Source organism: Macaca fascicularis, chromosome 12, assembly GCF_037993035.2.
Source record: "Macaca fascicularis isolate 582-1 chromosome 12, T2T-MFA8v1.1".
NCBI lineage: Eukaryota > Metazoa > Chordata > Mammalia > Primates > Cercopithecidae > Macaca > Macaca fascicularis.
This window is the reverse complement of record NC_088386.1, coordinates 36,254,050-36,276,853: the sequence shown is the minus strand read 5'-3', so window position 1 is coordinate 36,276,853 and position 22,804 is coordinate 36,254,050. Positions and strand designations below refer to the sequence as shown.

General features: G+C 35.7%; 1 protein-coding gene across 3 annotated transcripts in view; it reads left to right on the top strand.

Moving 5' to 3' along the window:
* The window catches only part of LRP1B (LDL receptor related protein 1B), a 1,954,889-nt gene that overhangs the window by 1,368,006 nt on the left and 564,079 nt on the right, over positions 1-22,804 (top strand). For all 3 annotated transcript variants that reach the window (XR_012421093.1, XM_005573071.4, XM_015433154.3), the window contains exon 33: positions 22,557-22,697. Coding sequence is in view for 2 of the 3 variants with exons in the window: in XM_005573071.4 (XP_005573128.4) it covers positions 22,557-22,697 (141 nt within the window). In the remaining variant the exon portion in view is untranslated. The remainder of the gene's footprint in view (positions 1-22,556; positions 22,698-22,804) is intronic.

The following is a 22,804-nucleotide window of genomic DNA, read 5'->3' as shown; positions in this document are numbered from 1 at the left end:
GTGGTTCCACTGCTGAAATAGCTGATGTTTCATGTGGTTCCACTGCTGCCATTAAAGTATTATGCTGAAATAGATTACATAGTTAATTTATGCATATATTTACATTGAACAAAAAATGGATTGTATAGTTAATTTATGCACATATTTAAAATTAGCAAAAAATAGCAATCTATAACATTATTGATTGAAAGCTTGTATCTTTCATGTGCATAAGATTATTAATGATGAAGGAATTAGTTCTGCTTCATGTGTTTTGCTTTATTTCCAATTTATTATACCCAATGTTACTATTAATGATTATGCATTTTTATTATTATGCATTTTAATAAGAGAAATTTCTAGTAAATATGATTATTTCGAGTTGTTATAGTTAATGTTTATAGAAATAATAAACCATAAACCAGTCATATGAAGAAAATAACTATAGTTACTTAGAACAAACTTAACTTTGAAGAAGTTTGTTTCAATTCCAAATATTCTAAAATTAAAGCTTGAATTATTTCTATGTTTATGGAATTATAGCAGTTAAAATTATCTAAATGTAGAGAAATTGGTAACTTTCTTTAAAGAAGATTGGGTTTTAGGGCGAAGAATTATCTCTAGACATCAGTTTTCTGAGATCACGTATTTATGAAATATTACTCAGTAGAAAGCATTTGTGGAATATGGACTATAATGCTTGAGAATAGTTCCCTTAATTAAATCTTTAAAACAATTTAGAAAAATAATCCCAGCTGCTGCCTGTCTCGGGGATTAAAACATTAATTTTCTTAGATAAATGAATGATCAGTACAATTATATTAGGTATTCATATAATTATTATAATATGTATACCTGACTTTTGTGCGAATGTCCTACTTAAGATAATACAAATAAATAGAAGCACGGCAAACAACATATCATTTTAAAAGATTTAATGGTATTCTATTTACTTAAATATTATGTTTACAACCCCTTTTCAGTGAAAGATCTAGAGATTTAATTGTTACACTTGTATTGCACTTTCATCTGTAATTTGAGATATACAATCCAGGTTATTTTAAATGCACTATAATTATGCTAAATAATTTGAGTGATTCCGCTTTCAAATAATACTTTCCAAAAAGATAAGTTACTTTGCAGTGCGCACTGAGCAATATCACTTAGTTCAAGGAACTTCAAATACATCTACCTAAATGTTCTAAGCCATCACTCTTCTAATTGCCATAACACTATTCATTAAAGTAACAGCAATATATGAAGTATATCCAGGCAATTTGCCCAGCACTAAGTACAGTACATAGTTGTCTTCTCTAAGTACTCAAACCATCATTAATGAAAGTAATTGCCCATCAAAATTTACATGAAAAGTACTATGCAGAATCTCCAAAGGACTCTGTGTGATAGTCATCCAGCAATTTTTGTCACCTTAAAATGCTATGTTCCAACAGATTGCTCTTCTTAAAGCTAATTACTTAGCACAATGGATGAATACAACAATTTTAAAGTATATCATACTACTGTTGTTGTAACCAGATTATAATTGGTGATCAGAAAATGGTCTTATTAACATAAATGGAATAATTAAATCATATCAACTATTTCATACTTAAAAGTATTAAATAGTGATTGTTTCTTCTTTGTAAACTGCTGAATTTTAACTTTATCTGGAATCATTTTCACGGAAAAAATACATTGTTCACTATTTATATTATTCAAAAATGAACGGATTTGAAAATGTATGTATGTACATAGATAGGTATAGAGCAGGGACGTAATTGTTACGTATTGCCCCCATGTCCCCTCTTTATTTAAAAAAGAAGTAGTAAAATGTTTAGAGTGGAAAATAAGAGTGTTTTAGATTTATAAAAGGTGTTTGAGTTAATATAATCACAGCAGCATTTTAATTATAGCATAAGAATAAATCAAGATAACTCAAGAGAATATTCCTGAAGTTTGCTCATATACCCCAGGTATGATCTCATGTTGGAATGTAGTGGATGTCTTGGAATTATGTCATCATCTGGCCAGTTTTATTCTCTTAAACTGAACTTAATCAGATCAAAGCCCTTTTTACTCAGCAATTTTATTCAGCCCAATCTAGATTTAGATGGCCTCTAGTTACAGGAATTTTGGGGGCTATGTATACCTAGATTTAGATATATTTTAAAATAATGAGTGCCTGAATATTATTGTGTTTAGTTTTATTTTTCTCCCTTTTCATAATCAATATCAGCATTATCTGATCTGGTGTAAGAAAAGTATTAAACATTACACATTTGAAATAGACATCTGTATCAACTTAATTCTGATTAATATTGTTCCATATTTAAACTATAGCCCCATTCAAGAAATATTTTGAGTAGTCTAGGATAAAAGAAGAGCTCATAACTATGTGCACATTTTAAAAGTAGTATGCTTTAAGGTTTCTAATTTTGGGTGTTATTGTTCTATGTAATTTTTATATAGATATATCAAAAACGAACAGTACTCAGAAAGCCAATGATGAGATTATTTTGTGCTGAGTTGACTCTAATAAGATTAGAGATGAGAGGAAAAAAAGATTCTGTTATCTTACCATAGAGATAAGTGCATTGTCTAAAGCTATGTGATGAGATTTAGAAAGACAGGTAGGTGACCCAAAACCTTTACAAGAAGACTCTTTAGTTAGTGTAATAGTAAGACAAATAATACTTGTGGCTTAGTGAGGACTGCTATGAAATTAGATTAAAAAAAACAAAAACAAAAACATTTGTTCTTTTAAGGATGTATTTGATTTCATTATCTCTAGTACTGTCTTTAATTGAGAAATATTTAAGACTTTTAAAAATTGAAAACTATTTCTTATCGTTCCATTAGATGAACAGTAGACCTTATAAAAGCTCCATAGTTATAGAAAATGGCCGGCCGGGCACAGTGGCTCATCCCTGTAATCCCAGCACTTTGGGAGGCTGAGACGGGTGGATGGATCACCTGAGGTCAGGAGTTCGAGACCAGCCTGACCAACATGGAGAAACCCTGTCTCTACTAAAAATACAAAATTAGCCAAGCATAGTAGCACATGCCTGTAATCCCAGCTACTCAGGAAGCTGAGGCAGGAGAATCGCTTGAGCCCGGGAGGCAGAGGTTGTGGTGAGCCGAGACTCCAGTCTGGGCAATAAGAGCAAAACTCCGTCTCAAAAAAAAGAAAAAAAAAAAAAAAGAAGAAGAAGTGACTATAACAAATACCACATGAGTAAAATTTCAATGTTATTTAACCATATTCTATGCTTTGGAAGTTCATCTGAACAGCTCCCTTGAAATATATGTGTTTTTTTTGTTTGTTTGTTTTTTGTTTTTTTTGTTTTTTTAAATAGCTAGTATGCCTCCAAGTCATTTTTATGCAAATTGAATATTGGCATTTCATATTTTTTTTCTCATTATATTTTACTATCAAGATGTTTTATGAAGATTTCTGTTTATGAGAGATCTAGTGAAAGTTAAAGAACACTTGGTGTATTTCACTGTATGCCTGTCTGATATTTTAGCTAAGTAATTACCTATATATTCACATTTAAATTATTTTCCTTTTCTTGGAAATTAAATATATTGTGATTATCCATATAACTAAAATGACATTTCCAAATAATTTACTGCTCTATCTTTAAAACAGTTTTTAAATCAATGACTACCTTTAAATTCCAAATATAATGAGAATTGTATGTATCTGCAAATTCAGAATTATATTTCCTATTCAGAAACATTATATTGTGATTTATTTCTAACATACCGAGAACAAATCTAGTAGATTGTGAGGTATAAGCATAAGGGTTCAATAAAGTGATAACATAATGTTCTTGAGTTTTTTTAAAAAAGGCCAGGTACGTTTTTGTTTATTTAATGATTTACATGTAAAACATAACATTCATGGTGAAATAAACTATAAAATAAAAGATTATAGGATGATACTCATTTTATAAACTAAAGTTTTATTTTCATTTTCTGATTCAAGAGTACGCTCCTAGCTAGCATACGGTATACTGTCCAATTTAAAGTACTGAGTTGCAATGACATAATATTTTGGTAAATGATTATTGAAATAGGCAACTTTTTCCCATGAAATAAGCTATAATGTGGAAGATTTGTGTGTTTTTATTTTTAAGTGAATATATCATATCAAATTATTTGTGAAAGATAGGGACGTGGCAAATGAGAACACTAAAGATCATTCGTTTGTGACAATATTCATACGTTAACATTTTTCTTGGTAATATATTTACATTTATACCCACACAGATATTTCTAGTCAGTAAATTTTACAGTACTATTTATTTGGGAGTGTCAGGAGTTGGGTAGTAGTGACAGCAACATGTTCATATTTTAATAATAATGACAGAATAGTAAATTATCTAAGAGCAGCCATTTGAAATAGTTTTTAAAATATTGCAATAATGTATAGTGTGCTCAAGCCAGAGTAAAGTGCTAGTTTGTATATTCTCATCTGATATTTAAAAAGTTGTTTAAGAAGCACACTGTAAAAGGATTTAATCAAAATCAAAGTTGAAGTTACGTAACATTAATGCTAATATACTAAATTATAAAAAATGGCAAAAGACTAACATTTAAAGATATCAGAAACTTTTATTGTAGAATTATAATTCTACAATAAAAAACTTTAAAGCCTTACTTAAAATGACTAAAATTTATATCATTTAAAAAATATATATAAACTGCCTTCACTTTTAATTTGTTATTATCATTGGTTTTCAGGTCAGTGAACATTTCTACACTGTCATTTTAATGTTTACATAATACTATACTGTATGCTTATAGATATTTTATTTAAATAATTACCTAAACATACACATTTATTTTCCTTTATTTTGGAAATTATAGATATTGTAACTACGTTTCATATAACTAGGTGTTTTCAGAGCTTGGACACAATGATATATTTAGCATTTCTAGGTCAAATATTTTACACATTTTTAAGGCTTTACATCAATCCTCTTTTGCTCTCTGGGTTACTATAAATATTCTGTCATTTAATGAAAGCAGTCCTATTCTTCCTTACTCTCTCTCCACTTGAAATACCTGGTTAGACTTGAAATATCTAGAGAAACATCTGGTTCTTTTTCCTTTTTATTTCTTTTTAAATTCAGAATGTTATGATTTTCAGAACCTTCTCCATCATGACAGTCATCTTCTAAGACTGTTTTCCATTTTTTGGATTCCTCCAAAAACTGAAAACCAAAACCTGAACACAATAATAAAGGCATATTTAGAACAAGGTCTACTGAGGTTAATATTTTCTAGACACGATTATATATGGAATTTAGTTACCAGGAGCAGAATGTCTTATTCTGGTTATCTCAAATAATGAGTAAAAGTGTCTTGTATAAAAATACATATGACCCGAAGATAAAACAGGATTGTCAACAAAATCTAAGATGGGAAATTACAGAATGGTGTCAGGGAGGAAAAACTTGTCCTCTACCCTCTTAGGTTCAATATCTGGTGGCCTATGAATTAAACTAACAAAGGATAGATTGACAGGAGAAAAGGCATATGATATTTATTAATGTTTTATGTGTACAGAATTCACAGAAAATAAGGAAATATCAAAGAAGTAGTGAGACTTGTGGCTTAAATATCATTTTAGCAAAGGAAAGGGGGTTTGGGCTTCAAAGGATGACCACTGTGGGAAAGCGAGCAGGAAATATATGGGGGGAATTAATGGAAGATAAGGGTTATTTTAGGAAAGTTTGTTTATGCACACTCATCTCAGTGCCTGCTGTGAGGGAGTGAGTCATTCTCCTTTTCCTGGTGTGGGAGAGAGAACTCCTATACAAGGGAAATTTACGCCACCTTCAGAAAGGGAAATTTACACCCTACTTTCAGGTAGAAAAAAGGAAGGCAGAAAATTCTTCCTGCATTTGTTGATTCTCAATTGCCTTCAGCTCAGAATAATTCTTTTATCAGAGTGGCATATTTTGGGAGGCACATCCTGATTCCCTTCAATGGCTATGTTCATAGAGACAGACCTGGAAGGTCTGATACAAGACAATCTGGTACAAGGCAGCTCTCAGAAACTTAGCAGTAAAAATTTATGAATAGTTGGCTCTGGTGGACTCATTGTCTATTATGGCTCCTTCTGCCCCCTTTAGAAATGGCTAGAAGTTATTAAAAAAAATTACTAAAACATATAGACATAGCACTTGGTTGAACTTAAAGCAATGTCACCAGAGAGTGCCGAGATTGCCATTCTATCAGGACAAAACATCATATTCATTAATATTCATATTACTTTGATTCCAAGTCACAACCTGTCTAGAATGCCAGAAAGTCCAATCTTTTCTTTTTAATTTAATTTAATTTTTAATTTCTTTAGAGATAGGGACTCACTCTGTCACCCAGGCTAGAGTACAGTGGCGAGATCATGGCTCACTTCAACCTTAACACCCTGGGCTCAGGTGATTCTCTCACCTCAGTCTCCTGAGTAGCTTAGATTACGGGGGTACACCACCAAGCCCAGCTGTTGTTTGTTTGTTTTTAGACAGAGTCTCAATCTGTCACCAGGCTGGAGTGCAGTGGTACAATCTCGGCTCACTGCAACCTCTGCCTCCTGGGTTCAAACGATTCTCCTGCCTCAGCCTTCCGAGTAGCTGGGACTACAGGCATGCGCCACCATGCCCAGCTAATTTTTGTATTTTTAGTAGAGACAGGGTTTCACCATGTTGGCCAGGATGTTCTCGATCTCTTGACCTCAGGATCTGCCTGCCTTGGCCTCCCAAAGTGCTGGGATTACAGGCATGAACCACCATTCTCGGCCAAGCCAAGCTAATTTTTAAAATTTTTTGTAGAGACAGGTTCTTGCTATTTTGCCTAGGCTGGTCTCAAAGTTCTGGGATCAAGTGATCCTTCTGTCTTGGCCTCCCAAAGTGCTGGGATTACAGGTGTGAGCCATTATCTTGGCCCAATCTTTTCTTAAGATAACTTGCCTCAGATATTTTGCAGGGTGATTAAAATTGCTTACTTTGATTTAAAATTGATCTTCCCATTGTTTACAATCTCCAAGAGGAAACCAAGGCTACATCCTGAAGGAAATCTTAATCCCTGACCTTCAGGTGCTCCCTCTTCCAGACAGGCCTCATTACTTAGGAGAAGACTTGAACCCAACCTCAGAAATGTCCCCGTTTACCAAGGCTGACACCGAACGAGCAGTACAAGGCTGCTCCGGGTTTACTGCTGAAACTCAATGTCAGCAGCTCAAAGCGCTATTGGTACTTAAGGAAAAAGTGAGGAAGTTCAGTTCTCCAGTGTCACACTTACTTAAGGATATCAAAATGAAACTAAAGAGAAAAATCCATGAAACAGCTGCCCAGGCTCTAGCAGATAATAATTCTAGGTGGTCAGCTTTCCAATTATTTATCTCTCTCTCTCATTTACACATAGCTGTTTTTGCCCAAAGCATGCCCTGGGCACCAGAGTAACTAAATATGGGGTGTATTCAGTATTAGCCCCAATTTTTTCCAGACCAGAATTTCCACCAGAATATTGAGCAGTAATTCATGATTATATATCTATGTTATACCTTTGCAGGGAGCTGAAAATAGAGGTGAAAAAGGCCACTCAAATCCCCACCTTCATGGAGTTTGCATTTAGTTGGGGTAGATAGTAAATGCATAAATATTTACAAAAATGTCAGATAGAGAAAAACGGTGTGAAATAAAATAAGATAGCTTCCCAAAGACTTTTTCTGAGAAGGTACTATTTGAGCATAGACCTGGATGACAAGAAAGATCAGCCTTGTGAAAATTTCTAAGGAAGAGCTTACCAAGCAGATAAAATAGCAAATAAAAAGTCCTTAAAGCTAGATCGTGCTTGGCATGTCCCAGCTGGTGTAGCTAGAGGGACAGGAGCTTCATTCAGAAAAGAGGAGGGTCAAGGGAGAAAAGTCCTGAACAACGTACACACTATAGTAAAACCTTAGTGCTTCACTTTCATAGCCAATTGAAGGTTTAAACAGAGGAGTTATAGAACCTAGTTTAGATTATAAAGGAGTACTCAGCATTGTGTGACAATTGTACTGTGTGGGAGAACTTTAGGAGTTCATGGGAGAGACTATGATAGCTTGAACTAGTGCAGTACCAGGGGCAATGGAAGGCACCAAGACCCAGGTAAGTAATTTGGAGGTAGGTAATTGGATTATATTGTTAAGGTAATATTCACACTCCTACTTCAATGTAGGGTGAATTTTCTCTCAGTGGCTCCCATTTTGCTTCTCAGACTGGACCTCAAAAATGTCTCAGACTCTTGTTAATATTTTCTACAGTACTTTATCCTGCCCTGAATAAGTAAGTTGATATGGGGGAGTATGTTACTCTCCTAGGGCTGCCATAACAGAATACCGCAGCCTGGGTATCTTAAACAATAGACATTATTTTTCACAGCTCTGGAGGCTTAGAAAGCCAAAATCAAGGTGTTGGTTGGTTTCTTCTGAGGTCTCCATGGCTAGCAAATGGGCACCTTTTTGCTGTGTCCTTACAGTCTTTTCTGTGTGCACATCTATCCCGGCCGGCGGGATAGTCAGAGCAGGCCCTGGAGGAGGGGGTGGGAATTTGGGGAATAAGAGACATGAGAAATGGAGACAAGACAGTGCTCTGATCAAGTCTGGTTTAATGGCGGTAATGCACTGCCTTATATACACTTGGAAGGGAAGGGGTTGGGCTAGGGCGGAAATGATCTCATTGCCGAGGGCGTGGCCAGGTTAGTTTCAGTTTCTCCGGTCGGAGGTCCTGTTGCGCTTGCGCTACTAAGTAACAATTTTCCCGGGCACGGGAAAAGTGAGTGAAGAAGAAGCAGGGAGAGCGCCATCTTTAATGAGGTATTAGTACAGGGGAAAAAAGGCAAAGATAGGGAGAAGGTGTGGGGTGGAAATGAATATAGCTCAGGCGTTTAATCCTCAATTATTATTCACTATGGCCGGGGCGTGCAGCTCCGGACACACATCCCTATGGTCTCTTTTTCTTAGAAGGATATCTTTCCTGTTGGATTAGGATCCACCCATATAACCTCATTCAACTTAATTATCTAAGACTCAATCTCCAAATACAGTCACATTGAGGATAGAGCTTCAGTATACACATTTTGTGGGGATGCAATAAAGTCTTTAACAGGGAGGGTTATCACCTAATCTAACCCTCTTTAGACTTTGCTTAAGCAGAGCCCTCTTAGCAAAGAGATAAATAATTCATTACTTTCCTAAACTGAGCATATGTAAATGTCAAATAAAGATTAATTTTTTTAACATTCTTAATCTCAGCTGTTATACAAATAGAGAGGTTCTAATATTTTATTGCCCCTACTCTAATATCATTTTGTGTAAAACTGGAGACCACTGCATTACAAGAATGGCCATAAGACCTTGCAAGTGGTTACTACAGTTAATTTATTTATTTATTTTTTGCCACCAACAGTAATTACGCTATTAGTCTCAACCAGCCTCCATGAAAATTTATGTCTCTAGACAAAAGAGAAGTGGTGTAAAATTATAGAAAAGTTGTGCAAATCCATCCATGATTCTGATAAATAATTCCACACACATTCTCATTGATAGTGGGTGGAAATATTTTTCTGAGTTATTTATGTAGCAGAATCAGTATAGTTATATGTAAGTTTTCTTTTTTTGTTGTTGTTGACTCATGCATTTGTTTATTCCATATAGCTACCAATTATTGTCCTTACCATTTGAACCATTTGGCTAAATAATTTACATATTGAATTAATATGGTGGAATGTTTCTTTTTACGTATTAGGGGACTATTATTAAAGTCCAAGAAGGCCGGGCGCAGTGGCTCAAGCCTGTAATCCCAGCACTTTGGGAGGCCGAGACGGGCGGATCACGAGGTCAGGAGATCGAGTCCATCCTGGCTAATCCGGTGAAACCCCGTCTCTACTAAAAAATACAAAAAAAAAAACTATCCGGGCAAGGTGGCGGGCGCCTGTAGTCCCAGCCACTTGGGAGGCGGAGGCAGGAGAATGGCGTAAACCCAGGAGGCGGAGTTTGCAATGAGCTGAGATCCGGCCACTGCACTCCAGCCTGGGCGACAGAGCGAGACTCTGTCTCAAAAAAAAAAAAAAAAAAAGTCCAAGTAACTTAAGATCATCCAGAGAGTAAGTGTCACAGACAATTTTCACACCAGGTTTGTGTGCTTCCAAACTGCATTACCTTACCTAATGTAACTTTCAACCAACCTTGAAAATCACCCATGTGCCTGATTTTGGAGAGTGAGTGGAAGATAAAAGAATTAATAAAGGCCTATCTCCTGCCCTGAAGAATCTTATGTTTTAGGTCAAGGTTGGTGGCTGCACACTTGTAATTGCATCTTTTTGGAAGGCCAAGGCAGGAAGATCACTTGAGGCCATGAGTTCAAAACAAGCCTGAGCAATATAATGAAACCCTGACCCCACACAAAAAAAATAAATTATCTGGGCAGGGTGGTACCTGCCGGTAGTCCTCGCTATTCAGGAGGCTGAGCTAGGAGAATTGCTTGATCTCAGGAGGTGGAGGCTACAGTGAGCCCTGATTGGTCTACTTCATTCTGGCCTGAATGACAGAATGAGAACCTGTCTCCAAAAAAAAAAAAAAAAAAAAAATCTTATGATTTAACCAAGAAGATACACATGTAAATAAATAAAGTCCTATAAGACTATGAATGCTATGATATAATTATACACAGACCACAAACCCATAAGGGATCAGGTGAATCCTTCTACCTCTTGGAGACTAGTAAACTTTCCAAATAATGATACCATTTGAGCCGAATCTGGAAGTATGTGTCCATTATTCAGATAATGGGAGTAGAAGTGAGTGGAGGGAGTAGCACTGGAGGGAAAGATTCCAGATGGAAGAAGTAAATTGAGGCCACCACAAAATGGCACAGAGATGTTTCGGATTTATCCTTTTGGAAACTAGAAATACTATCAACTCTATATTAACCCATTACCTGGTAGTGGAAAATAGGAGGCGAGCACGGATAAAATGTGGTTCAGACCCACTTAATCCCCATTTGTGATTTAAGATGGATATTTAATACAAATGAATTAAATTAAAATGTTTAAATAGTTTGCTGTGTTAGCTGAGTAGTTATTTCCCTCCTCTTCCCCCTCCTACTCTTCCTCTTCTTCCTTTTTCAAATGAAAATAATTTTAGGTAACATCGGTTTTCATTGAATGAACTCTACATTTTATTTTCTAAATATCCCAGCAAGCAGTCATTCAGAGCTGCCTTGTGTTTGTCAGCTAACTCCTCGCGCTCACTGTCATTCTCCCCTTCACATTGCACAAATATTAGTTAGCTGGCAACAGTCAAGCCATCACCTGGGAAATTAAATTACCTGCCATTCTCCAGTTTTTCTCTGTGTAACCCCAGACTGCCCCCTCAGCTCTCCATGAGGAAAGTCTGTCAATATAACAATGCATGGAAAGAGTTTCGGGCCATATCTGTCAGTTCAAGGCCACAAAAGCTTGAAAGCAAATTCTGGGCTTTGTTCTTCAATGCTCTCCATCTTACCTTCATTGTCCTCCAAATTCTCTGCTTAAGAAAAAAAAAAAAGAAAAAAATCTTGAGAAAAGGCATGGAAAAGAGACTTCTATTCTGCCACTGCCACAAGAAAGAGATTTTTGCACAGAGCTTCAGACAAACTGCAGAGAGCTGCTCCCACACAGAAGAGAAGCTAATAGACTAACAGACTGCTGTAAGCAAACATAGCCAGCCACCTCTGATTGTCCAGGTGGAGGGGCGTTCCTGATTTGCAGTAGGTACAGTGTAAAAATGTAATGGCTCCTACATAATTATAAATAATAAATTCATTCTGATATGTAGATATTTCTCTTGTTCACAATAGTTTTAATTATTTTCCCTTATAAATATGTTGCCTTTTGGTTATTTTCTTCCATGTTTTGCCATAACATGGTTAGTCTATCCCTGGAAAATTGGAAGTTGACTGCAATTCAATATTCCTGGAACACAGAGCATTTTGGGCAGTCACAGATCTGGAGATGGAAAATTAAGCAGACAGCTAATCATGGATGGCCTTTGTGCCATGCCTTTGAGGGGGGGAAACCATTGGAGAGTTTTAAGCAGCAGAGGGCCATGCTCACGTTTGCATTTTAGAATGATGGCTCCAGTGTTCCCTCAGCAATGGCAGTCGGGAGAATGAGAAGTGATGAGACCCTGAGCTAAGCAGTTTCTATGAGGAAGATGAGGAAGTAAAGCTGTCCTGAGACAATGAGGACAAACAGTTAAGTGGGCAGTTTAGATCAGGGTCTAGGAGAAGCAATGGAGGTGGGGAGGGAAGAAACGATGACTGTCTGGCCTTGCCTGTGATGACTGAGTGGGTACCATTCGCTGAGAAAAGTCTGCTGGGAAAGACTCATGATTGAGAAAAATAAATTTTATTTTGGTAATGTAAAGTTGAGGTGACTTTGTTGTATTTAGGTAGAAATGCCTACTCTACAGTTAAATACATGAGGAGGATATTTAGGGATAACATTGAGATTTGGGAGCTGTTGGGGTGACATAGGGGATAGTTAGTGAAGTCGCAAGTGAGAACACTCCCCACCCTTCCCAAATTCCCAGGGTACCTTTTGATATGGGTGATACTGATTTTGATATTCTAAAAAATATATTGATTTTTTAAAAGTTGTAGATATTATTTGACTTGATACTATGGAATCTCAAGATATGGCTGACCCCTCAACTTGCATTTTTCTTGAAGTTCTCTGATTTCCTGCTTCCATGTGGCAGCTTGCGCTCTAGATTTGCTGCTGTCCTGCTTCGGTCTCTAATCATTGTCACGCTGGAAGGTTCTCTTTTGCCTCTCTCTCAATTTCCTATATATCATATACTTTTTCCAGTTTACTCCTTTGATTTAGTGAAGTACAGCTTCCAGCAGCTTTCTGAGAAAGGTGCTTGTGAAGCAAATTTATCAAGACAATGCTGTCTTTTATGTTTACATTTCATTAACTGAGTATGGAAATCCAGATGGAAAATAATTTCGTATCAAATCTTTTCAGACATTCTCGTCTTCTCAATAATAAGTCGCAGTTGAGAAGTCCAGTGCTACCATACTATTATGTCTTTTGATCATTACTCTTTCACTCTAGAAACTTGTAGAATTTTTTTTTTCCCCTTTATTCCGGCATTTCATGACAACATGTGTCTGTTTTGCTGGGAACTTATTTGGCAGTTTCAATCTAAAAACTGACGTCTTTCAATTCTGAAAAATAATGTCAGATTATTTTTTAAATGTTTCTTTTATTTGTTTTACAATAATCTCTTAAGGTCATATCACTTAGAGGGTGAACTTTCATTTTCTGTTTATTTCCTTCCTTAAATAATATTTCCTTGAGGATTTTTTTCAACTTTAAACTTTCTATCAACATTTTAAATTCACCTGTACTCCTTTTAATTTCTCACAGTTCAAATTTTTTTTAACCTTTTCTTCATTATAACCTCCTCTTGCTTCATGTATATCATTTCTGTAATCTCTCTGGGGATATTTATTTGTTTTCATTTTATTCTCTGTTGTTTTCTATTTTTGCAGCTGCTTCTGTTTCTTCTTTTTTTTTCGGTTTATTTAATTTCATTTCTTGCTCATGATGTAGTCATTCTTTAATTGTCTGGTGCTTCTGGGCTGTATCTTCGTCTTTCTAAAGATCATCAGAAATTCTGAGTTCAAGCAGCAGACCTTATGTAATGATAAACATCTTTAAAAATAGCTGCACCGAGCCTTTTGTGTGTGTATGTGAGGAAGCAGAATCCTCCAATTATCTCTTTCTTCAGAGCATCGGTCTAGACAGATTCCCCCAACGGGGGAAACCTTTTAATATCTCACATGGGGCATAGAAACCTGGATGTCAGCCTCCCCAAAAGTTGAGGTAGGGGTCTGAGGTCTAATTTACCAGTTAGGTCTGCGGTTCTTAACCCTATTTGCACATGATAGTGGGAAATTTGAAAAAGTCTCATGTTCATGACATAGGCCAAAACAATTCAGTGACAATCTCTAGGGGTGGCACCCAGACATTTTTAAAAAGGTCTTCCAGCTGATGCTAATGTTTGTCTCAGGTGAAGACCTACCCGGCCAGCAGCACATCTGCATCACCCGAGAACTTTTCATAAATGTAAAATTTTGGGCCCCACCCTTGAACTACTGAATCATACAGTCTGCAGTGGGGCCCAGCAATCTATGATTTAAGTAGCGCTCCAGGTAATTCTAATTCAGGCTGAAATTTGAGAACTTCTAAAGTAGATCATCGCTTAATCCTTCTTCTCAGTGTCCTTTTCGGTAATCCTTTTGGGTGAATTTCTAATCTTTCACCAGACTTGAGGAAAGGCACTCCCTTGGCAGTGTACTCTGGGTTCTAACCATTTTTTTAATAGACTGAAGTGATCCTCCTATTTTCAATTGCATCTATCTCCCTATTTTTAGACATTTTAAGGCCCACAATTTCTAATCTAGTCTGAGCTTCTGCAGTACAAATTAACTTGCATCTGACCTCCTATTGCAGGTCTAGACTTTAATTTTATTGATTAAATCATGACCAATTATAATTTACTTTCAATCTACTTCTGTTTTTTATTGCCATAGGCTTCTCTCCTATTCTTCATATGTGTAGCCTTATGAATTTTTCATTGTTTTCTTATAAATTTTGGTTTGCCAGGAGAGAGAAGAGATAAAACTGGCCAGATAAAATACAAGACACCCAGTTAAAATTTAATTCCAAATAAATAACAGATTTTTTGGGGGGTATATCTTAATAAATTATTCTTCATTTATCTGAAATTCAAATGTAACTAGGAATATTTTCTATTTTAAACATGAAGGGCTGATTTTTGAGAAAAATCTAATTTTAAATCATGGATCTCAACAATTCTGGCATAGGGCAGTAAAAATACATATTCTGAATATTTCAAAAATAAGTTATTTAATGATACATCTTAAGAGGTAAAGCGTTATCAAAATTTAATAATTATAATTCCAAAATACAATTGAAATATGTATTGCAACTGCCTTTAATTTGGGTTGAAACTATAATTCAATTTATATTAATCAAGTTATGTTTGCATTGAGTAGTATAGTGTTATTAGGTTCAGTGGGAGACTATTTTACGAATAGAGAGGGCAATGTAGTGGAAAGAGCATTGAAATTCAAGTAATGCCGACTGGGAGTTAACGCCACACTCCTGCTGTGTGACCTTCAGGAAGGCCACCTTTTGCTTTTCCATTTGCTTATTTTTAACAGAGTGTGTGTTAACACATCATATTGCTTTTATGACAATGAAATAAGACAATTGTATTTACTGAATTTGGAGACTTGCAAAGGGCCTGGAACTTAGTAAGTGCTTGGTAAATATCATTTTCCTTCTTTTCTTTCTCTCTCTTTTGGAGAAGATTTTGGAGACTGTATGGTAGGGTCAATTTATATTTACGTTAATTATTAATATTAACATATTTAACATATGAATATTAAAATATTTCATTAATTGCTTTAATATCCCTGTTAGTGAATGTATTATTTTGCTAGGACTGCTATAACAAATTCCCACAGACTGGATGACTTAACAGAAGTTGATTTTCTAGTAGTTCTGGAGGAGAGAGGTCTGAGATCAAGGTTTTGTCAGGGCTAGATTCTTCTAAGGTCACTCTCCTTATTTGTAGATGACTGTCTTCTCCCTGTGGTTTCACGTGGCCTTTCCTCAGTGCATATCTGTGTCCCAATGTCCTCTTCCTATAAGAAAACCAGTCATACTGGATTAAGGTCCCTCCTAATGGGGCCTCATTTAAACTTAATTATTAAATACTTCTTTGAAGACTCTCTCTCTGAATACAGTCTCAGTCTGAAGTCCTGGGACTTAAGAATTCAGCATATAAATTTTGGGTGGGAGTTACAATTTAGCCCCTAACCATAAAGTAGATTTACTCATTATTACTTATACACAGCTTAACCCCTACCCTATATTAGCTCCTTGCTTCTGTACAGCTTAAGCAAGCAGTGTTTGAGTTTCAATAATTTCTGAAGATTGTAACATCTTCATGTCAATAACAGTGGGAAACAATAACAACAAAAAATGTGAGATGAACAGATGTGATTCCAAGTAATAATTATGCAGTCAAAAACAAAGTTCAAAAGAATGTAAAACACTGTGAAGAATATAAAGAATTACAAGACAGGATCCTTGTTCTCAAGAGCTTTCATCCCTGGATAAGGAGTCAAAATTAGTACAAGTGAAGCAATAAGGAAAAGCAACCATTAAATATAAAATCATGTGAATCTGTCTGTAGAGGAGCCTTAGAATGAGGGAGAAGGATGCATCAGTGTGGGCTGTGCTAGTGTGAAATACTTAGGATGCGGTTATACTCGTGCACCGAAAGGTGGATATAGTGGAGTTATGTGCAGACACATGTATGGAAATCATCATAAATAAAAATTGAACCATGACTATTTCCTTCAAGCGCTAATAGCAGTCTTCACTTATTTCTTTTCTATTTGGTTATTTATGTATGTCTGTCTCTGTTACTAGAATATTAGGTCTATAATGGCAGAGATCTTACTACTCGTCTCCTGTCATTTTTCCATCATCTGGAATCATACTTTACAAATAATAGATGCTCAACATTAATTGAATCAATGGATTAATGAATATTGTAAGATGATAAGACTGGAATTGGAAAGGAGTCTCAGTAGGTGGAATAAATTTGATTTGTAAGGCTTTAAGAATCTGATAGAGAATTTAAAATTTGAAGCTGTATATAATGAGGAGGCTTTGAAGAATCTTAAGCAAGAATTATGCCTGATGAAAGATAAGTTTTAGATGACTGTAACAACCTAGAATAATTTTTCCAGGACAATTGGGATCTTAGATTGACACTGGTCATTCTTGAGATGCCTGTTATCTGAGTTCTAATGGTCCTTGATGAGCACAAGCTTCTTTGGTCATGGTCTTCAAGGCCGTGGTTCTTTGTAGTCTGCTCCTTTACCCATTTATTTACCGACTCTGTACCATGCCATCAGGATCCAACTGATCATGCTCAGAAACTTTATGTGTGAACGGAGGGTGGTTTTGTGCTACTCTTAGAAGCCCTACCCACCCAAAACTATGATCCAGAACTGGGTTTCATAGACATCTGTACTGCCTAGGGAGCCAAAAAAGGGTGAGTCTGGCATTTTACATGTTGCCTGTGGAAATTAGTTTTCTCCAGGGCCACAAGGTAGGGTAAACAACCACAGTGTCTGCCACAGTTTGGCTACCTTCTGGTGGTCAAGGAAGACAGATTTTTTAAAAGTCTTGTCTCTAGTCTCCTCTAGCAATAAAAATAATGCAATCAGAAACATTTTTTTTTTATTATCTTGCCATAGAGATGTGTTCAAATGTTCAGTTTTAAATGAATATAACCAAAGCCCATAATAAATTACTTAGCTGACTGAATGTGATAATTTGCAGAGAGAAACATCTTGGAGAATCATCTACCCCCATAGCTCTCTTTAGCTTTAATGTATGTAGTTTCTGTTCAAGACACATTGGGTCTGAGTGGGTGAGTAAGGAGGGAATGTCTTCATTTCCCTAACATTCAGTTAGGGGTGGTCCAAATAAAAACACCCCTGTGCTTCAGTGTTATAGTCTTAGCCTCACTCAATCACCCATGTCCCCATGGTGAGGGCCTTTGGCCTAGGAGACAGAAATGGAACACATTTTGATTTGGACTTTAACTATGGCCTTTTTCTTTAGTCAGACAGCCAGCTCAGTAGGCCCTCAATTCTGCACTTCAGGTAAATTCCTGTTGTTAATTTTTTAATTTTGTCCATAATTTATGCTTTAATATGTTTATAAATTTTATTTCTGAAGTAATATACACATAATAACAGAAAAAATAATACAGAGGAAATTCTTATCAATTATCAATAGCAATGTGTCCTACTCTAATCTTTCTAAACCCACTCCTGCTTCTCAGGGACAAATCTCTTATAGCTGTCTATTATTAGTTGTAGTTGTACTACTTTCTTTCCTTCCTTCCTCCCTTTCTGTTTTCATTTCTTTCTTTCTTCTTCCTTCCTTTTTTTCTTTCTCTTTTCCTGGAGTTCCTACTCCCAGAGTCTTCTATTCTCATGATCCAATATAGACAGCTTTTTATGTTTGCCTCATAGCATTTATTCTGGGGCTTTCCTTTGCCATCTGGCTTTGTTAAGTTTCCTGTTTTTTAGACTCCTTCTCATTATCTTGACTTATTTTCTCATTTTGTTCCAGCTTAACTTTCAGTTTCTGTTTAAGAAAGAGTTCATGGGAGGTAAATTTATGATATTTGTCTCCCCTCTGCACTGCTACACACACACACACTCACAGAGAGACAAACACACACACACCCTTTTTTTTTTTTTTTTTGAGATGGAGTCTCGCTCTGTTACCTGGGCTGGAGTGCAGTGGCACGATCTCGGCTCACTACAACCTCTGACTCCTGGGTTCAAGCGATTCTCCTGACTCAGCCTCCTGAGTAGCTGGGATTATAGGCGTACATAACCACGCCCAATAATTTCTGTATTTTTAGTAGAGACGGGTTTTCACCATGTTGGTCAGGCTGGTCTCAAACTCCTGACCTTGTGATCCACCCGCTTCGGCCTCCCAAAGTGCTGGGATTACAGGCGTGAGCCACCATGCCCAGCCACACTTCTTACGCTTAATTAATAGTTTACTATACAGTTCTACCTAGATTGTAATTTCCCCTAAGAATTTCCCAGGCATTGCTTCAATGTTTTCTTGTTTCTAGCAATGGTGAAGAGAAGTCTAGTATGATAGTTAGCAAAGAAGGACTGGGTAATCCTTTATAAGTGACTTACCTTTTTCTTATCTCCAAACTTTTAAAAAAGATTTTTCTTTTTAAGCACAGTGTTCTGAAATGTTACATGCATATATTCATTTTTTCTATTCTTTTTGCTGGTGAATCACTTGAAACTGTCATCCTCAAACTTTTTGGTTGCAGGACCATTTTATAGTCTTAAAAACTATTGAGATCCCTAAGAGTTTTTTAGATTTGGGTTATACATAACAATATTAGATATTAAACCTGATAAAATTAAAAAAATATATTTATTATAAATTCACTGAAACATTACAAAATAAACATTAAGGTTTGTATGTTATATTTTTAATGTTAATAATTATATTTTCTTAAAACAATTAGGAGAGTGGCAATGGTCTACATTTTGCAAATTTTCTGAATATCTTAATATAATATAGCTGAATTTTCATATCTGCTTCAGGAGATGTTGTGTGGGTTCATATATATGCCATTAGAATAGAGAGGATTATTTTAAAAGCTTTTTCAGATGATCGTGAACATTCTTCTTTTAAAACTACACCAAAACTCAACAAATGTTAGTTTCTTAAAGGTGAATAGCAAAGAGCATATCATTAAATTTTTATTTCCTCTCGTATATAATTTATTGGACTAACTTTCACTACAAATTAATCATTTACTATGCATGATTTTGACTTTGCTTGTGGTGTTCATTTGAAAAACATTGCTTCCTTCAGTTATGTATATCTTCCCAGTGTAGACATATTTCATTATACCATATCAAAAAAAAATACATTCATGAATATTGCCAGAAATCTCATTAGAAAAATTTTTAGGTATTAGGAAACTGTCAAACTTATGGTATTGATAGAAGTTTCCCAACACTCTAATCTTCATTTGAAAGCTTTAATTTTATCATTGAAAATAAATTATCTCAGTTTTCTTATATGACAGCTTTTTATATTTCATTCATTTTTGAGTAAACATCTTTTCAATATTTAACTCTGAATAACCATAGTCTGTCAGTCATTCTTCAAAGATAAAATGATGTTCTATGAAAAAAGTAGCTAATTCTTTTTGCAGCTCAAGCAATCTCATAAGACATTCCCTCCAGGCAATCGTATATTGGTATGCAGCAGAAGGGCCTTACGCACTTTTCATTTTATGACACAATATTCAAATGTCATGTCCTAGCTTTAATAAAATTAATACTTTTTATCGATCAATTAAGGTAACTTTTAAGTAAAACTGGCATTGTTTTTTTTTTTTCCCCCCCCTGTGAGTGTATGGCAATAGTGAATTCAGTGATTCCTGTACAGTTTAATGCTACTGGCTACTGGGTTTTTAAAACAAATATTCTACTTTTTTTTTTTTCCCTATTATTTTCTGAGGTTTCTTTGGTCTTTTTTCTCTATATTTTGGAAGGTTGCCTCCACCATATTTTCTGATGATTCTATTGAAAAATACTTTTTAGTAGATTTTTTAATCTCTAAAGACTCTTCTTTTGTAATTGCTCATTTTTTACAGCATCTTTTATCTTCTTGAGTGGCGTATGTACTAGAATCTCTTGCGTATGTTAATCAGATATTAGGTAATTTTAAAAAATAAGATTTTTTCTAAATTATTATTTGTGCACCTGTGTTTATCTTATTTTTCATTGTGTTTATTTTTCATTGTGCTAGTTTTTCCCATTGAGCTGGAGAGCCTTGATTTCCTATGATGTTTAACAAAGAAGGACTGTGTATCTTTCATGGATGTCTTTTACCTTTATGAGAGTAGAAGTCTTTTCACTTGGCACCTTCCTTGAGAGGAGCTCTGCAAGGCATTGGATACCGTAACTTGCAGGTTTATTTTAGGAGGGACCTGGGGGTCAGGATTTGATTCCCGTGAATGCCAGAATGAAGAGAACTGTGTTGCATGGCACCAGCTTTAATATTCAAAACCTCTTCACTGAGTATCTTACTAAAGAGCTGTGGCTACTTATTTGAGACATTTTATCCGCTGTCAGCCCTCTGTGAACTAAGGGCAAAGAGCTAAGGAGATGGAGGTAGCATTACATATAAAAATATCTTTATTTCATTGCCCAAATAGAGTTAAATAACCTTATTTCAACTTCTAGGTAGAAATTGATTTGTGGTCTCAATTTGTGGCTATTAATTCTTTTCTTATTGATAAGTCTACATCATTCAAATCCTTTTACATTATAACTTCATTTTAAATTCCCGCATTGCCTTAAATATTTTCGATGTTCTCATGGAGTCTTGGAAAGAACACATGTTTTGCAGATAGGGAGACCAAGTATGTAACTTTGATTAAGTTACTTAATCTTCATAGAGTCTCAGATGCTTTATAAAATGGAACGATAATAGTTTGCTTACAGTTTTGCTTTCACAATTTGAAATAATACAATATGAGGGGGAGAGCTCTATTTTTTTTCTTTTTTTTTTTTTTAATCCGTGAGACATTGTAGATTTTCTGATATCAAATGAACATTCAGTAGGTGGTAACTATAAATTAATACAATTTGGGAGAAAGGGTCACTAGGAGAAATAGAGAAGGTTAACAATTGTGAAGAGACCAGTAACGGAGAGCACAAATGATTAAAAGCTTACACACTTTTGGCCGGGCGCAGTGGTTCACGCCTGTAATCCCAGCACTTTGGGAGGCCGAGGTGGGCGGATCACAAGGTCAGGAGATCGAGACCATCCTGGCTAACACAGTGAAATCCCGTCTCTACTAAAAATACAAAAAATTAGCCGGGCAAGGTGGCGGGCGCCTGTAGTCCCAGCTACTCGGGAGGCTGAGGCAGGAGAATGGCGTGAACCCGCGAGGCGGAGCTTGCAGTGAGCCGAGATCTCGCCACTCTTCTCCATCCTGGGCGACAGAGTGAGACTCTGTCTCAAAAAAAATCAATTAATTAAATAAGTAAATAAATAAATAAAATAATAAAATAAAAATATAAACTTACACAGTTTTAATAAATAGGTTAGAGAACAATGTATATTTTAAAATTGTTGTTTAGCTATTGTTAGATTTTGCCATTTATTTACAAATACGTATAGTACAAAACTACATGATCATGTTTAAGTATGTAAATAATAAAAGCCGATTTTATATTAATTTAAAATATGTTTTTGTTTATATCTTTATACTTACATATTATGTAAAATATAATATAAGAATATTATATATTCTTTTCTAAGAAAAAGAAAAATTAAATTGAATCTAACTGTAGAGGAGGAGGAAAGTTTGAACAATAAAACGTCACTACGAGCTGCATGTTTTTTTTTTTTTTGTTTTGTTTTTTGAGATGGAGTCTCGCTCTGTCACCCAGGCTGGAGTGCAGTGGCGCGATCTCGGCTCACTGCAAGCTCCGCCTCCTGGGTTTTTACGCCATTCTCCTGCCTCAGCCTCCTGAGTAGCTGGGACTACAGGCGCCCGCCACCGCGCCCGGCTAATTTTTTGTATTTTTAGTAGAGACGGGGTTTCACCGTGGTCTCGATCTCCTGACCTTGTGATCCGCCCGCCTCGGCCTCCCAAAGTGCTGGGATTACAGGCGTGAGCCACCGCGCCCGGCCAGAGCTGCATTTTTAAATGTAACAGTGATTTTACTGTTACCCTTAGAAACAGAGTTTGGAAATATAACAAAAGAAATCAGAAAGTATTATAGTTTAGTAACTATTTATTATTATTTAATAAGAAAATTTTACTTTCCTTTAAATAATATCTTTTCTTTTACTAGATAAGAAACTGTGGTGGGCAGACCAAAACTTAGCTCAGCTGGGAACCTGCAGCAAAAGAGACGGAAGAAACCCCACCATCCTACGGAATAAAACATCCGGGGTAGTTCATATGAAAGTATATGATAAAGAAGCACAGCAAGGTAAGTCACACTAATGAATTTGTGCCAGGTTTTGAATACATATGTGCTCTTTTTCATACTAGCTCCTGAATTCAACAATAGAAGGTTTCTATTCTTGCTTCTAATAA